The sequence below is a fragment of the Zootoca vivipara genome, chromosome 3 (genome assembly GCF_965207765.1).
Source record: "Zootoca vivipara chromosome 3, rZooViv2.hap1.1, whole genome shotgun sequence".
Taxonomy (NCBI): domain Eukaryota; kingdom Metazoa; phylum Chordata; class Lepidosauria; order Squamata; family Lacertidae; genus Zootoca; species Zootoca vivipara.
The window spans coordinates 108,352,565-108,379,975 of NC_142586.1; the positions used below are offsets into that span (position 1 = coordinate 108,352,565).

The window sequence follows — 27,411 nt, forward strand, 5'->3', positions numbered from 1 at the left end:
CAGCCACCGCTGCCAGGTGGAAGTGTGAGAGACACAGCAGGACGAAGGGTTGACATTGGCCCTTGAGGCTGCAGCACTCTGGGATGTCAGCTGCCGAGCCTCATCACTTGAGCGGAAAAGGCACATGTCTGCACGGAGAACATCCGAGGTTCTTCCTTGGGCATCTTCATTGGGCATTCCCTTCTGGGCAGCTGCTTGAGGGCCACCTATCCTATGGGGAGGGGGGCCAGAGACAGAAGGCAGCAGAACAAGTGAAAACGGTTACCTTTTGGCAGTGGGCTAGCTCCTACACATGCTGGAATCCAGTGTGTTTTCAGATTTCAAGAACATATTCCACCCAGGCAAAAATCATGGGATGAGCCAGTGAGCAGTGTTCTGGACAGAGTTCTGAAAGTCAGACAGAGGCCTGGAGGGCCAGATTCAGCTGCCGGGCCCGAGTTTCCCCAACCCCTGAGTAACCTTGGATAGCTGCTGCCCCAGATCAGGGGTGACACGCCTCTGAATACTGGTTACTTTTGATTACAAGCAGAAGAGTGCAATTGCCCTCAGGCTGTGGGCTTTCCATAGGCATATCCTGTTGGTTATTGTGGGATGCAGGATGCTTAGCTAGAGGGGCCTCTGGATTGATCTGGCAAAGCTCTTCTCGTGCTCTTGGAGTTGCCAATGCTTGATGAGATGGACCAGCGCTCTGCCTTGGTATAAGACACCTTCCTCTGTCAACTACCACCTGTGTATCTCCCTCACAAAATGGCCACCAAAATAAGGAAACCAGAAGGAAAGAGAGGTTCACAAAGCTTGCCACACCAGCCTTCACCAACACTGTGGGTTGCCTCTAGATAGGGATGACCAACTTCTCTGCGATAGAGCACAAGGTCTTCCACAGCATCTCCAGCATGAAGCTTCAAGTTTGGGTTGCTCGTTTTAATGTTGTGACTGCGTCTGGAAGGACGTTAAGCTTTTGGGGGGGGGGATGACAACACCTTTTTATGGATGTTTTTCTTTTTTAAAACCACAGCCTCCGCTTACATAAGCCTAATCACCTGCAAGGCAATCTTAAGGCTGTTACTTTCTTTAGGGATTATAGAAACCGCTGGAGCTGGCCTTGGTGAAAGTAAGTTTATGGGGTGCTGAGTCATAGCAGTGACTTATTAAAGAGCCTTTGAGCAAAACATGTCTTCTGTGAGAAAGCCTCATAATGTGTAATGGGATCAGAAAGAGGCTTCAAGTTTGGTCAAAACATGTTAACTTTAATGTGGTTTTTTTTTTAAAAAAAGTATAAGTTGGACCAATTTTTGCCCTGTACAACAGCAGAGAAATCCTCATTTGATTAGCTCTGGGGAAGCTGGCCCAGTCTCTGTGGCTAAATCCAATATAGCTCAAATGATGCACAGGAAATAGCATGGCCACTGTCTGTAACCAGCATGGTTTTACAATCTTAATGTTCTCTTCCCCTACAAAAAAAAATTGAGTGTATGTAACCACATTGGCCTCATATTTTATTTCTAGAAGTGGTGCAGCAGGTGATAGTTTGGGCGCTATGAACAGGGAGAGGGGCTGGTTTCAAATTCCTGCTCGCTAGGTGGCTTTTGGGCATGCTTGCTTCACTTCTAGCACTTACAACGAGAGCCGGTGTAGCCAAGAGAGGAAGCTGCAAATCACAGAGTCCTAGGTTCAAATCTCACCAGAATTGAGAAGGCAGCCTTAGTTAGACAGGGCACTCTCTGGGGCTCAACATGTCTTCAATTGCAGCGCAGCGTTAATGATACTGATGTACATGAGAGGGTTATTACTAGCAGGATAACGTCTGCAAACTTTCTGATGTTGGAGACCGCAATGTACCTCTTGGGGATATACCGTACTCTTCCCTGTTTTCACCAGCTGAATAGGGAAGAGAGTTGTAGTCCGAAACAGTTGTAGTCCGAAACGTCTAGAAGGCCTGAAGCTGGGTGTGTCCGGGTTTGCTTTCTTGTATAGGGAAGTTTTTAATGTTTGATGTTTTCTGGCATTTTTATGTTTTGCTGGAAGCTGCCCAGAGTGTTGGGGCAATGCAGTCAGTTTATAAATAATAAAACAATTTATTTATTTATTATTTTTCCCAATTCTGGTTTCAAAGCACAGGAAACTGCTGTGAGGACATGACATGTTGCCTACTCAGGAAGGGACCTTCTCTCAGTTGTGCCCCACGCTCAGCTCCTTTCTCAAGAGGAGCTGTTTTAGCTGCCCAGAAACTACCAGCTGCATTAGCCTGGTACAAGCGTATTGCCAGCAACTGCTATTCAGAGGCATTGGAGTGAAGGGAGAACACAACCATCGTGGCTTGTAGCCACTGTGAGCTTCACAAATTTGCCTCCTCCTCTTAAAGTTGGTAAACATCACTGCCTCTTGTGCAAGGAAATTCCACAGTTCAGTTATGCACTGTGCAAATAAATGCTTCCATTTGTCTATGCTGCATCTCCCAGCATTCAGATTTATTGGAAGGCCTCAAGTTCTGGTATTATGGCTATTACTAAAGCTTTCACCCTTCAAATCGAGCCCTTCTTTTCTAATTCAGTTCTTAACGTTTCAAACTGCTGTCTCCCTTAAGGAGTGCAGGAATTCTTTTTAGGAAATATGTATCTCATTTTTCCAGCATCCATAGCTCTGCTGCCCCTCCCCAGAACAGACCTTAAATACAAAGCCCCATCCTTTGTTGAAGTCCCCTGCATTATTCTGGACGGACAAATCTCCATAATGCTTTGCTTCATTCTGTTGTGTGTGGGAAAAGTTCTGAGGCCTGCCATTGTGTCCTTCTTTTCAAGGAGAGTTGTCCCCGATTAGAGGATGTTTGAAGAGTCCAAAAGATTGAGAGATATGCACAGAGCTGCAACAGACCCTCCATTCAGGCAGCATATAATAATCAAAACCTCAAAAGTCCTCCAGAGTTTCCACATTTAAGAAGTTCCTTCCTTGTTTTTGTTTTCAACAGGCATAAGAAGAACCGGGAGGGGGCCAGCGAGCTTCTGATGAGATTAAAAGACAACAGAGATCTTCAAAAGTTTCTTCAGGATTGCCAAGAGGTATGTGTTTGTTGTGGGTTTTTTTGTTTTTTTGTTTTTTGTTTTTTGAGGGAAAAAGAATATTTGACCAAAAAGGCCCCTCATTTTCTCCTTGAACAAAGCTGGCTTAGAATCATGCTCTTTCTCTTTGGGTTTCCATTTGTCTTTCATCTCTGATCCATTAACTTATAATAGATAAGAGGCATCATCCCTTAAGCAATTGATTACCTATCCTCTAATGGCAGCCAGTTATTAGAGAATTTCCCTGCCCACCTTTTTTGTCAGCGGTTAAAGAAATTTTGTCTCTTTTTATTTTTAAAAAATTAGATTGTCCACCCTGTGGACTTGACCCTGGAGATTAGGTGGTAAAGTGTAAAACAAAAATTCCCAGATGGACATGATCTAATGTGAATCCCCCTACCCCCCACCACTCTGTTCATGGAAAATAAATCTGTATATGGCAGAATGCAAAGTCCACAGGTGACTAGCTTCTTGTTGTCTCACTTTGTTAAGAAAATCCACATGCATTTTGCCTTCAGATCGAAAAGAGTCTTCTTGGTGCGTTGCCCAGAAAGGAGAGAAATTACATGAGAAACAGTCCCAATAAGCCAGAGGGCTGCAAGGAAATCCCACCCTCCCCATTGCATCCCATACCTCTTTCTCAGGGTGGGGCTGGGAAAGGCTTTAATCTGTCTGAGATCTTGATAGCTGCCTCCTGCCGAGAGTTGACAGTGCAAGCCTGGATGGAATAGCATGAGGCAGCTCTCTGTGATCGTAGAATATGAGTCGTCCAGACCTTTCAGAGCCTGGGACAGACGGGGCAAAGGGTAGAAGAGAAGGAGTGGTTCGATCCCTGACATCTCCTGGTCGGGCTGGGAATGTTTCCTGCTGTCAGGGCAGGTGTTGGGAGCAGGCCAGCAATAAATCACAATGCTTCCGCGAAGTTAATGCTTTGTTCAAAGAAACGCAACGGCTCAGGGCTAGAGAGCACAGTACGTCTTCCTGCTAGGTCTTGCCCCAACGAGGAAGGTCTCTGTCTTCCCACAGCTCTCTTAAGTCACCTAGTCCCCCTGTTCCTTCCCAAGCAATCTGAGACTCAGACACCTTGTCTGTCTTTGCTCCACCCTTTTCATACCTTTTCAGGTTCTGGGAGGCCAGGTGGATGAGGGAGTAAGCTGGTTGACCCAGGAAGGGGAGACAGCCTGGCTTCTCCACCAGCCTGACTCATCTCTGCCTCTTGGCCCTCCTCCTCCTCTTTAACCTCTGCTTCTGCCTCTGAGTCTGAACTGCCCTCTGCCAAAGCCTCTTCCTGCTCACTAAACCCTATTACCTCTTCAGCTTCCAAAACCTTCTCCTCCCAGTCTCCTCCCTCTTCTCCCTCTGGTCACTCATCGTCATCACACCACCAATCCCCTAGCTCTGAGCTTTCTACCCCTGGGGGTTCCCTTGGGGGGGTTCCCCAGTTTTAGCCTCTCACGACTCCTTGGCATCCAGCCAATCTGTGACATCTGCCTGCAACCTCAAAGAGCCACTGTCAGTCAGCAGAGACTGTACTAAGCTAGATGAGCCAGTGGCCTGACTTAGTGTGAGCTTCCTAAGCTCTTATCTCATGATGTTCCAGGACAGGAGCCTGAGAAAGCATCCTTCCATAGGTCAGGATAATATGGCACCCAGTAGGAACATGTTGCTGCCCTGGGGACAGAGGCCCCAGCAGGAAACTCCTTGCTCCATGAACAGGCCTCTTTGTTATCTTCCTCTGAAAGGCAGATTCTTCTAATTCCGGAACATTTCCTCTTTCATTGCCGCCCTTAATGGGCCTTTTATGAAGTGACCTTTGCAAATGTTCGTGAATGAATGAAAATTGCCCTTTGTCGGCCAAAGCCAGGGGCGGCTGGGCTCGCCATCCTGCTCCGCTCTGCTCTGCCCGCCTTAGGCGAGGTCATCTCCATGTGGGAGATTTCTGCTGCAAGCAGCAAACTGTGCACATATTTTCCTGTTGGGGCAGTTGGCTGGAGAGATGCAAAGCACACGGCTTTTTCTAAACACGCCACATGCTTTCCTTAACCTTAAATGGGAAGACCAGCCAACGGCATTAGAGCCTTCTGATCTGGGAGAGGCTCGTTGGCAATAGCAGGTGGTCATCAGCCCCAGGCAAAGGCAAGAGCTGTGACTTTCTTGTACCTAGTACTACCTACTCCAGCCTCCACCAAGACTGGTTATGTTCTACCTTCACTGTTGGAGGCAACATACCTCTGGGTATCAGTTGTTGGACATCGCAAGTGGTAAGAGTGCTGTTGCACTCAGGACCTACTTTGGGGCTTCCCACTGGCAATTGGTTGGCCACTATGAAAACACAATGGGCCATTATCCAGATCCAGCAGACTCTTCCTAAATGTGCTTCAAATGTATAGTACATATGCAGCCAATGTCTGCAGTGGGGAGACTACTCAACCTGTGTAGGTTGCTCACCTCCTAGGGAATCTGACGAGTTTTAATCATCCTTGGGTCCCCAGGTGTTTATGGATTACAACTCACATCATCCCTGCCAAAGTTAGCCAATGGCCAGGGAGGGTGGAAGCTGTGGTTCAATAACACCAAGGAACCCGAATTATGCAGAGAGCCTATATGAATAAGATGGCCCACTCCAAACGTTCACCCTCCAACACAAGGAGGATGGTGAAGACAGACATGGCGGTGCAACAGAGCAGAGGCTTAGGGAGCTGGGTATGTTTAGCCTGGAGAAGAGAAGGTTAAGGGGTGATATGATAGCCATGTTCAAATATATAAAAGGATGCCATATAGAGGAGGGAGAAAGGTTGTTTTCTGCTGCTCCAGAGAAGCGGACATGGAGCAATGGATTCAAACTACAAGAAAGAAGATTCCACCTAAACATTAGGAAGAACTTCCTGGCAGTAAGAGCTGTTCAGCAGTGGAATTTGCTACCAAGGAGTGTGGTGGAGTCTCCTTCGGGGGTCTTTAAGCGGAGGCTTGACAGCCATCTGTCAGGAATGCTTTGATGGTGTTTCCTGCTTGGCAGGGGGTTGGACTGGATGGCCCTTGTGGTCTCTTCCAACTCTATGATTCTATGAGTCTCCATGCTTATCCCCAACTCTCCATCGCAGGAGAAGCATAACACCCAATGCATTCTGTCATTCCCTTTCCACTCAGTGCAACAAGAATCATATTCTTCTCAGAGGGGGGAATCATATTCTTCTCAGAGGAGGTTTATATGGTTGGAGGAGGCACCCCTGAGGCATCTGCACCCACAACACAAAAAATACCCCTCTTCTTCTTCTTCTCCCCCCCCTCCAGCTGTCGCTCTGGATTAATGAGAAGATGCTTACAGCGCAGGACATGTCTTACGATGAAGCGAGGAACCTGCACAGCAAATGGCTGAAACACCAGGCCTTCATGGCAGAGCTTGGTTCCAACAAAGAATGGCTTGACAAAATTGAAAAGGTGAGCAGGTGTGGGGGGAAAAGCTGTGTGAAAGCCCACAAGATGTCTCTGAGATGCCGGCTGTGTGTGTGTGTGTGTTTTAAACTGCTCATTTTATGCTTCAGAGCATTTGGCTTTGGAGACACACAGCGCCATTTTGACTGCCAAGCCTTTGGGTTAATATTGGTTTGATGTGGCAAAAGAATTCCTCCGGAATGTGTCGAGGCAGTGCTGTGAATTTGTATAATTCCTTCTGTTGTGCACAATGTGTTTTGAAATCCTCACCCCACCAACTTGCCTGCAGTTACCTTGTGAGAGCAGTGACAGTGAGCTGCTCTGTTTTTCACCTGGGCAGCTAAAGGCTGGCGTTTCCATGCATATGTAGGATCCAAGCTCAGGGAAGTTTCCAGGCTGCAGAGAGGCCTCGCTGATTTAGTAAGAAAAGAATGCCAGCTTTGAGCTTTAAAGTCCTTGGCTCAAGTCTCATTCCAGCCAGGAATCCTCTCAGTCACCGCAGAACAGCTGTTCTCTCGGCTTTCCCTCCAGCCTTTAATGTGGATAGGATAAGGCCTACCTGCCTCACAATTCTGCTCTTTGAATCAGCGAGGCAACAACTGATTCACATTATTTTTAAAAAATTGGTTTTTAATTTCAAGTAACGAAACTTACCCATGCAAGCTTAGTTGTTATACGGAAAAGAAAGAAAGAAAACATTGAGATTCAATTGTTTCTGATCCCCAGGCTGTTCTAACCCACAAAGCTTATAGGGTTTCTGTTCATTTGCAGGAAGGGATGCAGCTCACCGCCGAGAAACCCGAAACGGAGGGAATCGTGAAAGAGAAGCTGACGAGTCTGCACCATATGTGGGAAGTGCTTGAAAGCACCACCCAGACGAAAGCCCAGAGGCTTTTTGATGCCAACAAGGCTGAGCTGTTCACCCAGAGCTGCGCTGACTTGGACAAGTGGCTGAATGGCTTGGAGAGCCAGATTCAGTCAGACGACTATGGCAAGGACCTCACCAGCGTCAATATTCTGCTGAAGAAGCAACAGGTGAAGTGATCGGAGCAGCTTCTTTCAGCGAGGAGAGGTGGTTGGAGATAGAGAAAGATATAAACATATGCATTCCCTTGTTTCCAAAATTAAAATTATACAACTGCCTTTCCAAACACCGAGCACCCAAGGTGGCTGAAATTCCTCACTCTTAAAGCATTCATTATTACTACTTATTTATTTGCCCTTCACCCTAAGGCAGGGGTCCCCAAACTATGGCCCGGTGGCCACATACAGGCCCCGAGGTGCTTTTATGCGGCCTCCGGGGACCCCGCCGCCCGCTGCCACCGCCCGCTCTTACCGGCGCGGTGTGGCGTGGCTGCCAACTTCCAACCCAGAAAAGCGACGGAAATAGCTTGTGCGCACGCGCAAGCGTCATTTCCGGTGTACGTCCGGGTCGGAGGAGGCTTCTGCACATGCGCACAAGCTATTCTCGGTGCTTTCCTGGTCGGGAGTGTGCCAGAAATAGCGTTTGCGCATGCACAGCTCCCACGCCCCCGTGCACGCTCCACCACGCAATCGGCGTGGCGGGCATCCGGCCCAAAGCTGGGTAGGTTTGGGGACCCCTGCCCTAAGGTCTCAATGCAGGTTGCAACATTAAAATACAAAATTGAAACACAGAACACATAACATAACAACAACAGGTATCTGAAGAAGTGTGCATGCACACAAAAGTTTATTCCCAGAACAAACTTAGTTGGTCTCTAAGGTGCTACTGGACAATTTTTTAATTTAATATAACAACAACACACTTTCCTAGTAGCACAACCTTCTCCCACCAGGTGCCCTCTTGATGTTTTGGGCTACACTCCTTCACAGCCCCACAAGTTGTTTGGGGCTGATGGAAGCTGGAGTCGAACAACCTCCAAAGAGCACCAGGTTGGGGGAGGCTGCTGCAGCAGCAGCATCGCACTGGAAGAGAATGGCTAGTGAACTTGCTCATTTCCTCTCCCTGCATTTTAGATGCTTGAGAACCAAATGGACGTTCGTAAGAAAGAGATCGAGGAGCTGCAGAGCCAGGCCCAGGCGCTGAGCCAGGAGGGCAAGAGTGCCGACGAAGTTGACAGCAAACGCTTCGTCGTGGAGAAGAAGTTTGTGGAGCTGCTGGAACCCTTAACCGAGAGGAAGGCCCATTTGCTGGCCTCCAAGGAGATCCACCAGTTCAACCGGGATGTGGAGGACGAAATTGTGAGTTTCAAAATTCTTCCAATGTCCACTTGCTGAGAAAGCGGATAGAGAGAAGTTTCTCCCATAGTAATGGAACCTGATTTCATCCAATGAAATTGAGTGGCGGGAGATTCAGGACAGACAAAAAAGCAAATTCTTCTTTATGTAGCACATAATTTGCACCTACCAAGTTAAAAGGAGATTAGATTCATAGAGGATAAGACCACCGGTGGCTACGAGCTGTAATGGTTGGGTCTGCCTGTTACCCTTCATTTCCCATGGAGTTAGTTTGACATCTTATTTCCCTCCCTCTAGTTGTGGGTTGGAGAGAGGATGCCCATTGCCACATCGACAGATCATGGTCACAACCTGCAGACTGTACAGTTGCTCATTAAGAAGAATCAGGTAAGTGGCTAAATCTGCCTGGATCCAAAGTAGTACAATGATCCCCAAATGGGCAGACTATCAAGGGAGGCCTTTAGGCGTGCTTTCTCTCATCATACTAGAACCTGGGATCATCCAACAAAATTGAGCAGGGGGACAGACGAAAAGAAGTACTTCTATCACTTTGACACACAAACACACAAGTAGAGCCCAGAAAGCACATTTGCCATTTTTGAAATCTCTCCCCACCCCTCCCCGGGCACCTGGCCACCTCCTTTAGTGTACACTTTGCATTGTGGTCAGATATGGCAAAAGTGGTCTGCCCTTTTTACAGATTCTGAGACCATGGTACAGAAATATCACCCACATCTCACCTAAGACATCAATGGCAATCCTCTCTTCCTAACGTCCCTCCAGGATGGAAGATGGTGATCAAGTGTATTACCCACCCCTCCCCAACAGGTCCCAGGGCTGGTGACAACAATATAAAATTCAGAATTAAAAACAGTTAAAACACATTAAAGTCACAGGAGTAGGGTGGGTCCTAAAAACATACATTTAAGGTGTCAAAAGGCCAGGGTAAAGAGATCTGATTAAAGCAACCTGCCCTATAGATTACGCTTGTCATTGGGTTCTCCTGCACGCAGACTCTATTGCCATGGACAGTGGGTGCTAAAACTCAAGGGATGGCACCTTGGCACCATTTATGTGGAAAGACAGTGTGCAAATGTAAATAACAAGTCTGTGGTCCCAACACACATCTTGTGCTGTAATAAATCAGAGTTTCCCAACCTGGGGTCTCCATCTTGTTGTTTTTTGGACTACAATTCCCATCATCCCTGGCCAGCAGGACCAGTAGTCAGGGATGATGGGAATTGTAGTCCAAAAACAGCTGGGGAGCCAAAGTTGGGAAACCCTGTATTAAATGATAACACTGTAAGATGCGAAAGTCTCCCTGGAGATACCAGTCTCTGTGGCGAGTGTAACATAAAGGCCCAAAGGCCTTCGAGTTGTCATCTAGTTGCCTTCCCCGTAGTAGTAATGAGTCCTTTAGCCCGCTGAAATTTGGGCCAAAATGACTGATGGAAGCACAGGTACCGTCAGGACGTTTTGTGCTCTCGCTTTCTCTCAGATTCCCAAATGGGAGTCTGCCCTCCTGGATGACTTCCCCGTTGTCTTTCTTTTCAAAGTGTTTGTTCTGTGAGCTATTTCCAATCCGAGTGTTGAATTTCCCACACTAGACACTTCAGAAGGAAATCCAGGGGCACCAGCCTCGCATCGACGACGTTTTCGAGAGGAGCCAAAACATAATTACAGACAGCAGCCTTAACGCCGAAGCAATCCAGCAGCGGCTCGCAGACTTGCAGCAGCTGTGGAGCCTCCTGATAGAGGAGACGGAGAAACGCCATAAGCGCCTTGAAGAGTCCCACAAAGCCCAGCAGTACTACTTTGACGCCGCGGAGGCCGAAGCCTGGATGAGCGAACAGGAACTCTACATGATGTCAGAAGAGAAGGCCAAGGTAAGTTGGCATCCATGTACAGTAGACGTGTCCTATGGGCACCAGGAAGACATCCGCACGTATCGGTTTATGCCAGTTTAGAAACCAGGCTAATTGGCATGGCTTCGAAGGACTCTGGGAACTGCCATTTTATGAGGGGTGGTGCAATTTTGTTGCCAAATATCCCGTATACCCTCCATAGAGCTGTGGGCCCCAATGGTCCTTAGGACTGGTTCAACATAGGCATGTACTGTCAAACTGATTTCCGTACACTTATTAGAAGCACACATTCCAACCATGCTCTCTCTAATAATAATAATAATAATTGTCAGGGGGTTGTTGCGGCTACTCTTGAGTAAAGACGCTCCAGTCCGTGCTGTCTTTAAGAGTTTTATTGTGCATACTATTTACAGTGCAGAGATAGCAGAAAACATGACCACCTAGTCACTTTCAGAACCCGGCAATGGCTTCCTTCTGCTTCGGGGCCAGCATAAAAGCCTGGGCACCCCGAAACGCCGGCCCTTAGCCCTATGTGTAAGTGCGCACCTTAATTTGGGCGCCGGAAGGAGAGGTCTCCCTTCTTGCTGGCTGGGGCGGTGCCTGGGCTCTGACATCTCGCTGAGCCCCCCCATCCGCTGTCCCTCAACCAGAGCGGTGCCAAGGCTCTGACGTGTCTCTGAGCCCTTCCTGCCCGCTCTGTTCCCCAGAGCATTGTCAGGGCTTGGATGTCTCACTGAACCATACCACTCCATTCCCATAGCTGCCAAGTTTTCCCTTTTCTCGCGAGGAAGCCTATTCAGCATAATGGAAAATCCCTGAAAAAAAGGGATAACTTGGCAGCTATGTCCATTCCTCATTCCCTCCTCCTGACTCGCTGCTTGTGCTATCACTGGGTGAAGTGCTGGTCAGGATGACGGGGGGAGGCTCCCTGTAGGGAGTCCCCCTGATGATTAATAATAATAATCTGGGCAGCTTCCAACATAATACTAAAAACATGATAAAAGATCAAACATTAAAAATTTCCCTAAACAGGGCTGCCTTCAAATACCTTCTAAAAGTCAAGTTTATTTCCTTGACATCTGATGGGAGGGTGTACCAAAGGGTGGGTGCCACTACCGAAAAGGCCCTCTGCCTGGTTCCCTGTAACCTCACTTCTCGCAGGGAGGGAACCACCAGAAGGCCCTTGGAGCTGGACCTCAGTGTCCAGGCTGAACGATGGGGGTAGAGACGCTCCTTCAGGTATACTTGCATGTATGATTGGGTTATGTGACACCACAAACACAACATACCATCTCAAACACAGTGCCTTGGGGTGGAGTTGGTTCAGTTACCTCAGTCATCAAGTGTACAGCAATCTAGTGCAGGAAAACTCAACGGGTATGCAGGCAACTCCCCACTTAAGTCACATTTGACTCACACGTGACCTCATCTACCGTATGTGTGGCACTGGGAAATAAATAATTTTATTTAAACAGCGAAAAGGTGTGAAAATGGCAAAGACAGCTCGCATATGATCTCAAAAACTGTAAAAGTGGTGTGAAAAGAGAAGGGGAAATGGCTAATGAGTGCTGCTGGGTTTTTCAAGGGGGTCTAGAGGTTTAGAAGGTGTTTACAGGCTTTTTAGATGGTGTTCCCTACTATACGGGATTTTACTCACATGCGCGGTACCTGGAAACGTAACCTCTGTTTATGTGAGGAGTCGCCTGTACCTAGCGCATCCTTTGCATGCAGAAAATCCCAGGTTTGGTCCCTGTCCTCTCCAGCAGGTGGAGGTCACAGGTGACAGGAAAGTCCTCTTCACCTCAGAGTAAGACAATGCTGAGGTAAATTGAAACTTCATCTGACCGGGTATGAGCCAGCGAGCGTTCGAAACGTCCATTGCTCTAGGCGTGTTTTGCGACAAGGAATTTCATTAGCGCAAGCCATTTATGAGTTCTGGGCACAGCACTGTGCCTAAGATTTCAGATTAAAACTGCGGAGTGGAAGGAAAGGGAGGACCATTTTCTGCCTCCCCACTTCCAGCTACTCTATGGAGACTGGCGAAAAGACCCTCTTAAGAATATTGGGGGTGGAGGTGGGCAGTGGGAGGACTGGACCATGTGAAAAAGGAACATAAGATTTTAGCTGCAGTTTCATTTGTTTTCAGCTTTGTATTCTTGTTATCAAAAAGTGCGCCTAGACGTTCTATTGTTGTACCCTAGGTTTAAGGTGCCATTTAGCTCCTAGCTTTCATATCTCAATTTCTAACACTGGAGCCAGCTCTTCCTTCGTGTGAGCCACCCCTTCATTACCAGCAGCTTGAATGGGCCATGGCTCAGTGGTAGAACATCTGCGTTGAATGCAGAAGGTGCCAGGTTCAATCCCCAGCATCTCCAGGTACGGATGGGGTAAAGAACCCTCCCTGAAACTGTGGAGAGCTGCTGTCAGTCAGTGTTGATCAATGGTGCGCTAGATAGACCAATGGTCCACTCAGTATAGGCAGCATCCTAAGCTTCTAGGATTCTGTGGACTATCTCCATTGGAAAGCACTGTGTCAGGAGGTGGTGTGAATTTGGTGTTATATCTGCGGCAGCCCATTCACACGTTCATGTTACCCCTTTGGGTTTCGTTCATCCAGTTCTTGAGTCGGCCCTTAATCAAGAACTGTTGCAACTAAATTGGTTTGAAACTGGCTGAACTGGTATCTTCAAATATGTCAAGAGCTGTCACATGGAAGATGAAGCAGGCTTGTTTTCTCCAGCTCTGGAAGGTAGGACTTGAGTAAACACCAGGGAAAACTTCCCAACAGTAAGAGCTGTCCACTGTTGGTGGAACGGTCTCCCTCTGGGAAGTTCTCCTTCCTTGGAGGTTTGTAAGCAGAGGTTGGATGGCCATCTGTCGTGGATGATTTAGCTGAGTTTCCTGCATCGCATGAGGTTGGACTAGATGACCATTGGGGTCCCTTCCAGCTCTGCAATTCTATTCTTCTACCGCCCAACGCCAATTGGCCCCATACGTTTTTATGAAATTCTCCCCAGAGAGTGGCAGAGGTAGACTGAGATAAATGAATAACAGTTATTGCCCAGCAGAAATCACTTTCAGGTTCTATAAATCATTTGACTGATGGAGAAGTTTAATGCCTTGGTGCAGTTATAAGCATCATTTAGCCCAGAATCCATCTTCCAGTAGTCAGTGCCTGTTTCTATTTTTGCTGCTTTGATTAAAAGGTTCCATTTTTCTACATTTCTATTTCTCTCTCTTTGTGCCCCCCCCCCTTCCTGTGGAAAGTCTGGCTTCATTTATGTTTAACGACACAGAGATATCCAGCAATAACTGCCACCCAGACCCAGTCAGAACATGTCAAGGTTCTGTGAGTTTACAAAATACAGCTACAGCAAAACAGTGCGACTGCACAGGGTAGCTGGAGTGAGCCAGCAGATACCTGTCATTTGTTCCCCAAAACTCTTGTGCTTCTCAGTGCGTGCTTGCTGAAGTCAGTTTTAGAACTTGATTGAACCACTTAAGAGAAATCAAGCCCCATCTTCTTCCTTTGCTGCCCTTCTCTTATATGCTTTATATGATGTGGATTCTCAAGTTTTTGTTAAGGTGGAGCAAGAAGGCCCTTTTCCCCCAGCCCTAGTTTGTGAACACTTTTTGCAAACAAACAAACAAAATATCCCAGGTTTGTTGATGCAGTCGTACCTTGGTTGCCGAACACTTTGGTACTCGGACGTTTTGGCTCCCGAACGCCACAAACCCGGAAGTGATTGTTCCAGTTTGTGAACGTTCTTTGGAACCTGAACGTCCGACTGGGCTTCCACGGCTTCTGATTGGCTGCAGCAGCTTCCTGCAGCCAATCGGAAGCCGTGCTTTGGTTTCCAAACGTTTTGGAAGTTGAACGGACTTCTGGAACAGATTCCGTTTGACTTCTAAGGTACGACTGTATTTTAATTCCTCTACTTGGTTCACGTTGACTTGCCTTGGTTATATATTATAATTGCGACCTGACCTGGCACTATCAGCTAATTCACAACCTGTCTCTCTGTACAGTATTAAATTTTCCATCTTACAATTTCAAGTAAACATTTTACAAACATTAAAATACCTAATGAGTTCCCTTCTTCTCTTTCCATGGTTCATTTTACATATCCTACATCCCTGCATATTTTACTATAACCATTCAAATCAATTTCCCACTTTTACATCCATCAAAAAAATTGACTCTGTTGAATTTATCTTAATGCTGCCAGCATTTTCAACTGTGTACAATTATATTCCACATATTCAATAAATGTTTTCCAGTCTTCTTTAAATGTATGTTGTTCTTGCTCTCTTATTCTATATGTTAAATCTGCAAGTTGCTCATATTCATAAGTTGTCAATACTCTGAGACCTCACTCACTTTCCATTTTGGGGCTAACAAAACACGGGAAGCAGTAGTTGCATACATAAATAACCTTTTCTGACACCTGGGAATTTTTAGTCTGGGTTATCCCCAACAAAAAAGGCTTTGGGGGAGAAAGTAGTTTCGAACATTTCCCCCCAATTCATTATAAATCATTTCCCAATACCCTTTTACCTTTTTACATGTCCACCACATGTGGAGGAACATTCCCTCCACTTCTTTACACTTCCAACCCTTATCTGATTCTGTTTTATAAATCCTAGCCAGCCAATTCACAACTTGTCTTTTGACTTGGATCCGTTTCCTTGTGTTTGCTTTTTTTTCAGTGGCTTGTATCTTTCTGGAGCTTCCAGCCATTTCGTTTGGATAGATGCCCCTCTTTTTCAAACTTCCTAAAGTCAGGAAAGGGGGCTTGTAGCCTGATTTGAAACCCCTGATGCTGAGGATGTTAGATGATGTTTGATGTTAGATGATGTTTGTCCTGGTACAGCAGAACTCTTCTCATGTTCTTCCCTCTTTAAGTAATTTATGGCAGTTAGTAGGTGGCCCAGCCTTTTGGCACATATGCCACCTGTCAAGCCCAGAGTGCTGCTCAAAGGTTGCGCTGCATTGCAATAACCTCCTGGTGGCAGCGTTGCTCCTGTTTACCAGAAGGTGGGGGGAGCTTGGCAGAGGCATGGTCAGGACTGCAAAGAGATACCAGTTAGAGTGCCAGACTGGCTCTGCTGGTGGATCTGTGCCACCCTGACCTCGCCACGGCATCTCCCAGTAAGTGGCACTGATGCTGCTGCCAGGAGGCTATTTTTGCATCTTCACTCTGCCGCCCCCCCACCCCCGGCCAATGAATCTGGGATGTGGAACTGCAGTGTCACGTGAGTGAGATGAATAAACACCCAGCAATAAAAGAGAATGGGAGCAATATATCTGTCAAAATTACAAATGACAATTTTAGGTTATATTTTAGTGATTAAGATTTAACTTCTATATTTTTAACTGCTGCTATATCTGTATTGTCCCTGTTATACCCAATTGCAAATTCAAATGCATCCCTATCGTGTTTTATGACTTCCCTGGTATTGTATGTGAGCTGCAACTGGTCTGTGACCGAAATAATAAATTTATATTGTATTATTATACTCTTGCGCGCCCCCCCCCCCCCGAGCTGCTCCTGGACCCTAGTGCACTTCAGCCCTCTTTCCGCCCCCTCTTATCTTGGTGTGGGTCTGCCTCTGGATATTACTGAGTTGGGAGCAGACAGTAGCATGACGGAGGGGCAGCCCTGCGTCTGTGCATGTTAGTGAACGCCTCCTGCGACTTTGTCTCATTAAAACGATCGGTGCCTTAAAATCAAAGACAGAAGCTTTAAAAAAGTCGACCCCCCAAAAAGCCCAAGTATAAATAAAAAAAGTAATTTAAAATATGCATTATAATATGCATTGTGGATGGAGTGTGGTTTCAGGCTATTACAAACATTCTGTCTGTGCAAGCATTTCAGCTTGCCAGGCAGAACAATTCCCCCCTCCCCTCAGTTCCTGTTCTGGGGGGTTCTCTGACACACACACCCGAACCAATTTGGGGGGTGCAGAAGGGGGGAAGCCCCATTCTGCAAGCAGAAGCTTCTCCTGACGGGGTTTGTTAGGTGAAGACCTCCCTATTTACGCACACCAAGATGACTCCCTCCACCATGGTGCCATGCAAAGAAAATGACGCTGTTCTCTCTCTCCACTTTAGGATGAACAAAGTGCAGTTTCCATGTTGAAGAAACACCAGATTTTGGAGCAGGCCGTAGAAGACTATGCTGAGACAGTGCACCAGCTATCCAAGACGAGCAGGACTTTGGTGGCAGACAATCATCCAGAGAGGTGACTGTTGCTGTTTTTATATTTGTAGTTTGCCATTTCCCCAAGGAATTTTAAGAACTGCCATGCTGGATTTAAGTCCATCAAGCGTAGTTTCCTTTCTGCACTCCTCACCCTGGCTAACCAACAAACAAATGGTAAGCTTAGACTATGGCCCAGTAAACACATAACTAGGAGCAATGGTGCTCCACTATGTGAATAATGCTGCGTTTGCACACCAGAGAACTGAAAGCTTCAGCTTCTACTTTTAAACTAACCCCAGTTTCCCATGATGTTTGTTCTCAGGAAACCATGGTTTGCCTATGCTATGGTTCCAGAACAAAGTTGGATCTGGAGCCAAGGTATGCTCTCAGTAACCATAGTTTAAACAAACCAGTTCCTCAAGTTTGGACATCATGGGAAACTGTGTTTAGCTTAAACCTTTAATCTGATCAGTTATCCGGTAGTGCCAGGCTTCTGTCAGACTACTGGGAGAAATACTATTGAACCTGAGCAACAGAGTTGCCAATAGGAACATACCACCCAGATAAATATTTAACATTCCCTATCTTGCCTGCAAATAAATGACGCCCAAAGAGTGTTTTTATATTTTTAGATGCTTTTTTTGCTGTGCTTTTTACATTTAGTACCCCTTTTAGCCTCCAATGAATCCTTTCAGGTGGGTTACAAATTCCAATAGGAATAAAGAAACGCATATTAAAAAGAGAAAAGGAACGAAGGTAGAATCCAGAGTATCGCTTGCACGCTTTCCACTGACCTGCAGGGAGGTTCCAAAGAAGGGTAAGATGGAGGCATATATATAAAACAGACAAAGGTAATCAGAAGTCCAAGATGAGACGATTGTCCCCTGAAAAAGGAAACTGGAGGCAGGGCGCGCCAAATGAAAAAAAAACACCAAATGCAGTCCGACAAAGGAAATGGTAAATAATTCATGAGTACATATATTTGACATCTGATGCTGGAATTCAGCATAAACTGGGCAGAGAAAACTGGGAGGAAAAGGGTTCATGGAGAGGGTTAGTTTCTCCTCTGTCCTGTTCTGTATGGATCCAGAAATGATTTGCCAACTTGCATGTGCTCCTAAATTGTCGTTCACTGGACAGGAAATTAAGCGATGCATCGATCAAAATTGCATTGGCTTCCTTTGGAAATTTAAACACACTCAGGCTGCGGAAGAAGCCTTTCCAGTGATGTGGATGATCTGTTTATCAATAGCACTCATCGCTGGCGGAAATCCTGGACATCTGAGCCTTTTCCTCTGGGCCATGGGAAAAAGTCGTAGAATCAGACTGTCAGGTCTGGAAAGTATCTTAGCGCACATCTCCCAGGCTTGTCTTTTTAAAACAAACAAAACTGGAAACTGTCAGATTTTGTGAACTTTGTTCCGGCATCCTAGCTCCACTACAATCGATGAGCTAGATTGGGGGCAATAGGCCGATGTTTCCCACAGGCCAGATTTGACCCCTGCAACCAATTTACTGAGCCGCCAGCTTCCCAAATATGGCAGCAGGCAGCACTGGCAGATTGCATCAATAACTGGAAAGGTGGAAGGCAGGGCAGGGGGACCTTTTGCGGAATGAGGGCCACATTCCATCATAAGTAATGTTTCAGGGGCCGCATGGCACATGGGTGGGGCCAGAAGGAGAAATGGGCAGAGCAATGGATTTTACTCTTAGGCCCATGCAGTAGGCTATATTCTGGCCATGCAAAAGGCAGAGCTTTTTCCACACAGACATTTCTCCGTCCAGGCAAGCAATAAGCATTGTCTAAGATGAAGGACATATTCCAGCTAGGCAAAAGCAGTTAAGGCTGCTGCAGAGCAGGGCTAGGAAAGGGCTGTGGCTTGCGGTATCGGGGGCATGGACTGGTAAGAGTCCCAATGGCTAGACAGAGAGACAAGGGACCACATTTGGCCCCCAGGCCTGAAGATCCCCATCTCGGGTGCAAGAGCCAAGTCCAATAAGGTGTGATAATTATTATTTACAATTAATTCTGGATGTCTGTTTGGCTTCGGGGGAATCAACAGGATGTGAAATGTGCATACCTGCCAAGTTGCTGTCAGAGAAATAAGGGACCAGGCCGGAAATAGCAGACCGGAAGTAGCGCTGCCGCCATTTTGGAACTGGGCGGAACATGCTCAGAAGTGACTTTTGATGCTGCTTTGCCCAGTTCCAAAATGGCCACCGCGCCAGAAGTCACACTGCAGCCATTTTGGAACTGGGCAGAGCAGCATCAAAAGTCGCTTCTGAGCATGTTCCACCCAGTTCCAAAATGGCCGCCGCGCCAGAATAAACCGGGGGAAAACAAAAAAATCCGTTTTTTCAGCTAGGAACAGCTGGAAAAATGGGAATTTCCCGGGTAAAACGGGAGACTTGGCAGCTATGAATGTGTGAGCACATGCAGAAAAATACCTATTATAACCATGCCACTAAAAATCCAAATCATCCCAAAGAAATTGACAAACAGAAAAAGCCTAACAATGCTGCTCGTGCTCTTATGTTACCGTTACAATGTAAAAATAATAATAAAGCAAAATGTTTTTAGTAACATCCCATCCCCAAATAAAATCCACCTGTCTTTTAGTAAAACCACTAAAAAGCAGAAAGGGTTAGGGCTCTGGGAATTAGGAAATATAGTTTGCATGTTTCTTTGAGAATATAGTTTAAATGTGCCTGCATGAGAAAACATTTTTGTTTCTTAACTGATAAGCAAACACACCACATAAATAAGAAAAATTCAAATTGTAAGCAATTTCACCGTATATCTTAGGATCATGTACCTGAAATCAGTGAGCCAAATGAGTAACCACCTTTATCTCTAAAGCAAATAAACAATACATTTAGTCATTCAGCAGTTAGGCATCTCCCTGGAGTCACCAGTGGGCCCCCCCCCCAGGTTCCAGGGTACCTGCCAGTACCACAAACGGCACCTCTGAAAGGTCGGCCCCTCAAATATCCCCTCAAAATATCCACAGGGCACGAGAGACTCTCCATTCTTCCTGCTCAGTTTCTGTTTGTACTGGCTCAGCCTCTCCTTCCTTGTACATTTCACTCGTTGCCCAAATTGGACATTCACCCTCCCATCCATTCTGAGCAGATGAGAGGGGCAAAGAGCTTCTGTCTGTGTATGGCAGGGGCTGGGGGCCCATCCCTGTCCCTTTTTCTATTCTTTACAGTGCGGCAGCCATTTTGTATTATGCCACATCCTGGCAGTGGCCATTTTGTGTCGGGTTACCATACATCCGGAATTTGCAAGACTTAACCGGAATACTGCCGTCAGAAGTAGCGTCTGAGCGGAAGGCACTAAAATGCCAGGGGATATCCGGGCGTATAGAAACCCGTATTGGCGATTTCCCTCAAAAACTTCCTCTTTTTTTGCAAATTTGCCAAAGAAGCTCAACAACTTTGGGCGGGGAGGGGAAGCTCAACAAGCTTTCTGTCCAGATTTTCACTGTTTGAAACATGGCAACCCTAATTTTGTGCCCAGTGCCCGTGGCACTTTTGTAGTAGAAAGAGGAACTGTGCCTCCAAATAAAATTTTATTTTTATTTTTAGTGGATGAATTTGACTCTCTTCTCACACATTCCCTTGTCTTCCCCTCAGTGAGCGCATTAGCATGCGGCAGTCCAAAGTAGACAAGCTGTACGCAGGCCTGAAAGACCTCGCCGAGGAGAGGAGAGGCAAGCTAGATGAGAGACACAGGCTATTCCAGTTGAACCGCGAAGTGGATGACTTGGAGCAGTGGATTGCCGAAAGGGAAGTGGTGGCCGGGTCCCACGAGCTGGGACAGGATTACGAACATGTGACAGTAAGATGATCAGATGACTCTTCCCATTTTTTTCAGCTTTCCACAATTTGCAGTTATTTCGTCCCCCCCCCCCCCCGTATTTCGTTAGTATGCAAGGCAGTCTACAGGTAACATCCATGGTTGGAAAGGCCAGTTGTCCAAAGAGCAAGAAATGAAAACCAAAACTTGTATTCCACACTGTTCCACACACACACACACACACACACACACACACAAGAGCTGGTGTGGTTAAGAGTGTTGGACTTGGACCTGGGAGATCAAGGTTCAAATCCCCATTTAGCCATGACTGATATTTGGCCACTAACCAACACTCAGCCGAACCTACCACAGAAAGTTGTTATGAGGACAAAATGGTGGCAGGGACCACGCACAGCACTTTAAGCTCCTTGGAGCTAGGTCATTTTACCCAGTACTTGTACGGGGAGCAAAAAAAGGCCTTTTGTGGTGTGAGAAGCAATTTCTTTGACCCTTGCCGTTAAATTGTACAAAGTGTCGCAATCTGACAGGCAATGGGAATAGTCTTGATAATATGCATGTGTAAATAATAACAACAATTTATTACTTGTACCCTGCCCATCTGACTGGGTTACTCCAGCCACTCTGGCCAGCTTCCGACAGAATATAAAGGAACACAGCAAAACATCAGCTATTGAAAGCTTTCTGATACAGGGCTGCCTTCAGATGTCCATGAAAGGCCATGTAATTATTTAGCTCTTTGACATCTGACGGGAGGGCATTCCACAGGGCAGGTGCAGCTACCAAGAAGGCCTTTTGCCAGGCTCCCTGTAACCTCACTTCTCACAGTGAAGGAACTGCCAGATGGCCCTCAGAGCTGGACCTCAGTGTCTGGGCTGGACAATGGGTGTGGAGATGCTCCTTCAGGTAAACAGGTGTACATCATTCACATAGACGCATGCACATACATACACATAGACACTAACATGCATATATTCCACATATGGTACAGTCCCGTGTTGCTGATGTCAGTCTCTTTTCGAACATTACTGATGCTCTAATGTATGGTCACCTGAGCAAGCTGAAAAGTGGCCTTCCACTTGATTTGGAGCCCGTTTCCTTAATGGCCTCTCTCTTTCCAGATGTTGCAAGAGCGATTCCGCGAATTTGCCCGGGACACCGGCAACATTGGGCAGGAGCGTGTGGACACCGTCAACCACATGGCTGATGAGCTCATCAACTCCGGACATTCTGATGCCGCCACCATTGCTGAGTGGAAGGACGGTCTCAACGAGGCCTGGGCTGACCTCCTGGAACTCATCGACACGAGAACGCAGATCCTCGCCGCCTCTTATGAACTGCACAAATTTTACCATGATGCCAAGGAGATCTTTGGCCGGATACAGGACAAACACAAGAAGCTGCCTGAGGAGCTTGGGAGGGACCAGAACACGGTGGAAACCTTGCAGAGGATGCATACAACGTTCGAACACGACATTCAGGCCTTAGGGACACAGGTGTGCATGCTGAGACAGTATTTTTAGCACAGCCCCCTTAATGCAGGGGATCTGCGTGGTTTCAGGTGGTCAAGAAAGAAGATTGTGCATTTTATATGGGTTGCCAGCAGCTCTCCTTTGTTTTCTGGTCTTCTAGGGTGGTCCCCCATGGCTGCCTACCAACCTCAATCTACTTTTAGCTACTCCTACCTACCTGCCTTCTTACAATTAGCTAAGGGGGACCACCAGCTTCCTCCCCCGTAGTCTCAGTGCTGCCCTTGTGGAGCTTGGCAGAGAGGAGGCCGCCCCTGCTGTTAGGGAGAATGAGACAGTGCTTCGGATGGCAGATGCTGGGAGTTGGGTAGTGGTGGTAAGGTGTTGGAGGGAACAGCTGTGCGTATGTGCCACCTAAGCTGGTTTGTCGCCCTCTGTTCCTGTGTTCAGGTAAGATTCATTAGTCAATCTGATTGGCTTCCGTACGTGGAATTGGGCTAGTGCCATCTTGTCCTTTGCCTCAGGCAGTAAAATGACTTGGGCTGGTTTTGGTAGCCCATATGTCTTGAAGCTTATCTTCGCAGTCATAAGGGCCAGGAACTTGGCGTTTGGTTCTTGTTTTGAAATAAGAAGCCATGGTGGTCAGGGAGCTGAATTCTGTACCCACTGCCACAACCCTGCAGCATTGCTCATCTCCCAGGTTTTGCAGCCTAGATGCAGCCCTGGCTGTAATTCCATGGCAGGCCTTCCAACAATCGCGTTGGTTGATGGGGGTTCCTCTTTCTTCCCTCGCCAGGTAAGGCAACTGCAAGAAGATGCCGCCCGCCTCCAGTCTGCTTATGCTGGAGACAAGGCCGACGATATCCAAAGGCGTGAAAATGAGGTTTTGGAAGCGTGGAAGACCTTGCTCGATGCCTGCGAGGGACGCAGGGTCAGGCTAGTAGACACCGGGGACAAATTCCGCTTCTTCAGCATGGTCCGAGACCTCATGCTTTGGATGGAGGATGTCATTCGTCAGATCGAAGCCCAAGAGAAGCCTAGGTAATGTGCAGGGCCGGATGTAGGTTTGATGAGGCCCTAAGCTACTGAAGGTAATGGGGCCCTTTATATGTCCAGCTGTCCTTTGTCAACAACCAATTGCCACTGTTTTTTTGTGTTGAATATATGCTATATGGTAATTTATGGGCCTAATCGGTATCTAAAGCCATTTGCACATGCAGAATGTAGGCACCCTTTATATAGAAATGAGCAAACCAGTGATATCTTAGGGAGCAGGCTAGAAGGGGGGGCCCATTACTTACATCATAGGAGCCTACACAACACAAAACACTGTTGCTGTATGAAGTTTTTGTTTTATTTGTTTTTTATCTTATATTTTGGAAATGTACATCCAGGTGTTTTTTCTTTACATTTTTGGGGGGGGGGGCCAAGAGAGTGGGGCCCTAAGCTATAGCTTGTTTAGCTTATATGTAAATCCGGCACTGGTAATATGGAACAACAAGCCAAATGTTTCGTGCTAGGCCTCTCGCTGCGTCCGTGTGGCTGTTGCTGGTGAGGCCTACCAAGCATTCTTGAAGCATAATGTTGGGACTGAACTGGACTCAGGAGGCTTGAGTTCCGATCCGTTCTCAGCCAGCAACACACTTGGCTGCTAACTCTCCACCTCAGTCTTCCTGTCTGTAAAATGGTTATGAGCCCCACCTACGGGTGGAGGTGGCACAACTGAGGATCACAGGCTTACTGCCTCAGTGAGAACTAGGTTTCAGTTTCTGTTAGCCGTGGACCGCAAAAGCATTTAATAAACCGAGTGTGTGGCTTTCTGAACCAGCGACGTTTTGTTTCAGGGATGTTTCCTCCGTAGAATTGCTGATGAACAATCACCAGGGAATCAAAGCAGAAATAGATGCCCGTAACGACAGCTTTACGACTTGCATTGAGCTGGGCAAATCGTTGCTGGCGAGGAAACACTATGCGTCAGAAGAGGTACAGTGTGCTTGCTCTCTGCAACTATGCAGGAGTGGTGGGTAAGGATCACCGTTTCAGACCTAAGGACCATCTATATTAATTGAATCTAGGTTTTGTTATGTATCTTGACTTCACCAAAGCATTCCCTTCTGTTGACCCTACTGAATAGACTCTATCTATCCTGGTGATCTAATGTATCCTATTTCATTGATCTAATTTATCCTATCCCATCAATCTAATCTGTATCCTGACTTCCTAATATAATCGATCCCTTTTTATTACTCCATCCTAGCTATTGTGTACTGTCCTATCTAATATGTCATACCTATACTATTTTATTCTATCTAATTAATCCTACCGTTTCTATCTCTATCGCTCTGTCCCATCAAAAAAAAATTTTTTTCCTTCAGTAGCACCTTAAAGACCAACTTGGTTTTTATTTTGGTTTGAGCTCTCGTGTGCATGCACACTTCTTCAGATACTTCTTCAGTATCTGAAGAAGTGTGCATGCACACGAAAGCTCATACCAAAATAAAAACCAAGTTGGTCTTTAAGGTGCTACTGAAGGACTTTTTTTATTTTGCTTTGACTCAGACCAACACGGCTACCTACCTGTAACTAGAGCTCTGTCCCATCTTATCTTATCTAATCAATTTACACACCAACTCTGCTCATACACGCTACTGAAGCATTCTTATTGTGCTCCTCCCCTCCTTCTCTTCCACAGACAAAACAAACCAGAGTCTATTGTCACATCATCCCAAACCAGGGCTCATGTTGTTTCCCCACCCCCACCCTCCCAACAAGCCCCCTCCCCTGCCAGACCCAGTGGACACTGTCCACCAGTGACAAGCAAGAAGTCTGGATGTGAAACACAGAGCCTGCTTTTCCTAACTTGCTCCCAGATGCCAGGTGCAGCTCTGTTAAAGTCAAATATAAGACAGAAAAAGAAGAAGAAGAAGCCTGTAGTACATTGATAACGTTCCATTCTTTTTTTCCTTCCAGATCAAGGAAAAGCTATTGCAGCTCACAGAGAAGAGAAAAGAAATGATTGACAAATGGGAAGACAGATGGGAGTGGCTGAGACTGAGTAAGACCCTCCCTTTGTATGTCTTATTAGAGCAATGAGATCTCGTGCAGTATTTTTAAGCTAGCAGTCTTTCCTGAGTTTTGTCAGCATTTTTAAATATACGGCCAGGAGTGTATGCATTTGCCATTGTTGCAAAGCTGGCGATGTGAACACCGAAGACATATGGGAAGCACAAAGCCAGCCACTTAAAAGCCACCTTTGCAATTAAGCAGTATATAAATTAATAAACAACAACAATCATCATCATACAGAATGGGAGACTGAAACAAAGGGGCGTATCAGTAGGGTTAAGGGAACCCAAAGGCTTGCAGAGATACAACCAAGGGGGAGAACTGTAAGAGGAAAGAACCCAAAACAGCCAGTGTGTGGGGTGGGGTGTGGGCATGCTCAGAAGCCATAGAGTGCTAACTTGAGTGTTGGAGGAGTAGGAAAAAGTTGAAAGCCAGCACCCTCCGTATGGTGATGAATTCCAGCTCCCATCAGCCCCAGCCAGACTGTCCACTGGTCAAGGGTTGTTGGGTACCCAACAATAAATTGAGAGCTATAGGTTCTCCACCCCTGGTCTAGATACATGGAGTGTCCATTCAACGCAACATGGGACCTTAGGGTGAAGGACAGATCATTGATGATTTCTTGCTTCCTTTGTCCACCATGGGCATGTCCCTGGGTGAAAATATATTGATGACTCTTTAGGACAGGCATGTCCAACAGGTAGATTGTGATCTACCAGTAGATCACTGGATGTCTGTGGTAGATCACTGCTAGATCACTGGCACCCCTAAAAAAAGCTCACCCAAAATTTTCCTCCTCCCTAAAAAAAGCTGAACTATGACCTGAAGCCCGAAACAAAAATGGGCCTCCTTCCCTCCTAAAAGAAGCTCAACAAGTTTGACCTAAACCCCAAAAAACAGGGCTTCCCTTCCTTAAAAAAACTCAACAGCTTTGACCTGAACTCCCCAAAAGGGGGTAGATCACTCCCAGTTTTAACTCTGTGAGTAGATCACAGTCTCTTGGGAGTTGGCCACCCCTGCTTTAGGACATTCTCAAAGGATTGGTTTAGTACCGCCCTGATGAAACAGGGCCCCCCAAGAGCTAGGAGAAAGGTCTTTAAGAGAGTGCCTGCCTTAAGAGGCTAGGCCTATCATTGCACAGTGCTTGCCGGCCCTGAGTACCTGACGTTTCTGCCTTTCACTTAGTTTTGGAAGTGCACCAGTTTTCAAGGGACGCCAGCGTCGCCGAAGCCTGGCTGCTGGGGCAGGAGCCGTACCTGTCAAGCCGCGAGATCGGGCAAAGCGTGGACGAAGTGGAGAAGCTTATCAAGAGGCACGAAGCGTTCGAAAAGTCCGCTGCAACTTGGGACGAGAGATTTTCGGCGCTTGAAAGACTTACTACGGTGAGTCGCGGGAGCCATTCCAGGGATGCGTGCGCGCACGCATGATGGCTTTGTTCTAGCTCCAGTTACTGGGAGTCACAGAGCTAATACATTACAGAGGCCTCGGTCCAGTATACCTGAAGGAGCGTCTCCACCCCCATCATTCTGCCCGGACACTGAGGGCCAGCGCCGAGAGCCTCCTGGCGGTTCCCTCGCTACGAGAAGCCAAGTTACAGGGAACCAGGCAGAGGGCCTTCTCGGTAGTGGCACCTGCCCTGTGGAACGCCCTCCCACCAGATGTCAAAGAGAAAAACAACTACCAGACTTCTAGAAGACACATGAAGGCAGCCCTGTTTAGGGAAGCTTTTAATGTTTAACAGACTATAGTATTTTAATATTTTGTTGGAAGCCACCCAGAATAAATAATAAATTATTACAGTGGTACCTCGCAAGACAAATTTAATTCGTTCCGCGAGTCAATTCATTTTGCGAAAAATTCGTCTTGCACATTGCGGTTTCCCATAGGAATGCATTGAAATTTCTTTTTTTGCCCATAGGAACGCATTAATAAAATTTCAATGCATTCCTATGGGAAACCGTGATTCGCAAGACGAATTTTTCGCAAAATGAATTAGTCTTGTGAGTCACCATCAGATCGCAAGAAGCATTCATCTTGCGAAAAATTCGTCTTGCAGGGCATTCGTCTTACGAGGTACCACTGTATTGTTGTTGTTGTTGTTGTTGTTATACAGGTAAATTTTGATTCTGGTAGAAGTAAACTGAATGATTTCCTGTTTTCTGGGGGCAGGGGGGGGATAGTTCAACTCCCCCCCCCCCTGAGCCAATCCAATCCAACAGCTAATCAGGTTCTTGCAGGAGTGGCATGTTGAGGAAGCTAACAAGGAACTAAGATAGC

The 27,411-nt window shown here is 46.7% G+C and overlaps 1 protein-coding gene across 5 annotated transcripts in view; it reads left to right on the forward strand.

The window, feature by feature from the left end:
• The window catches only part of SPTBN1 (spectrin beta, non-erythrocytic 1), a 209,266-nt gene that overhangs the window by 159,484 nt on the left and 22,371 nt on the right, over positions 1-27,411 (forward strand). For all 5 annotated transcript variants that reach the window (XM_035110961.3, XM_035110965.3, XM_088667420.1 and 2 more), the window contains 13 exons: positions 2,966-3,056; positions 6,348-6,494; positions 7,260-7,523; positions 8,487-8,711; positions 9,006-9,095; positions 10,316-10,594; positions 16,689-16,819; positions 20,419-20,623; positions 21,721-22,095; positions 22,865-23,109; positions 23,913-24,051; positions 25,039-25,123; positions 26,320-26,516. In XM_035110961.3, coding sequence (XP_034966852.2) covers positions 2,966-3,056; positions 6,348-6,494; positions 7,260-7,523; positions 8,487-8,711; positions 9,006-9,095; positions 10,316-10,594; positions 16,689-16,819; positions 20,419-20,623; positions 21,721-22,095; positions 22,865-23,109; positions 23,913-24,051; positions 25,039-25,123; positions 26,320-26,516 — 2,473 coding nt within the window. The remainder of the gene's footprint in view (positions 1-2,965; positions 3,057-6,347; positions 6,495-7,259; positions 7,524-8,486; positions 8,712-9,005; positions 9,096-10,315; positions 10,595-16,688; positions 16,820-20,418; positions 20,624-21,720; positions 22,096-22,864; positions 23,110-23,912; positions 24,052-25,038; positions 25,124-26,319; positions 26,517-27,411) is intronic.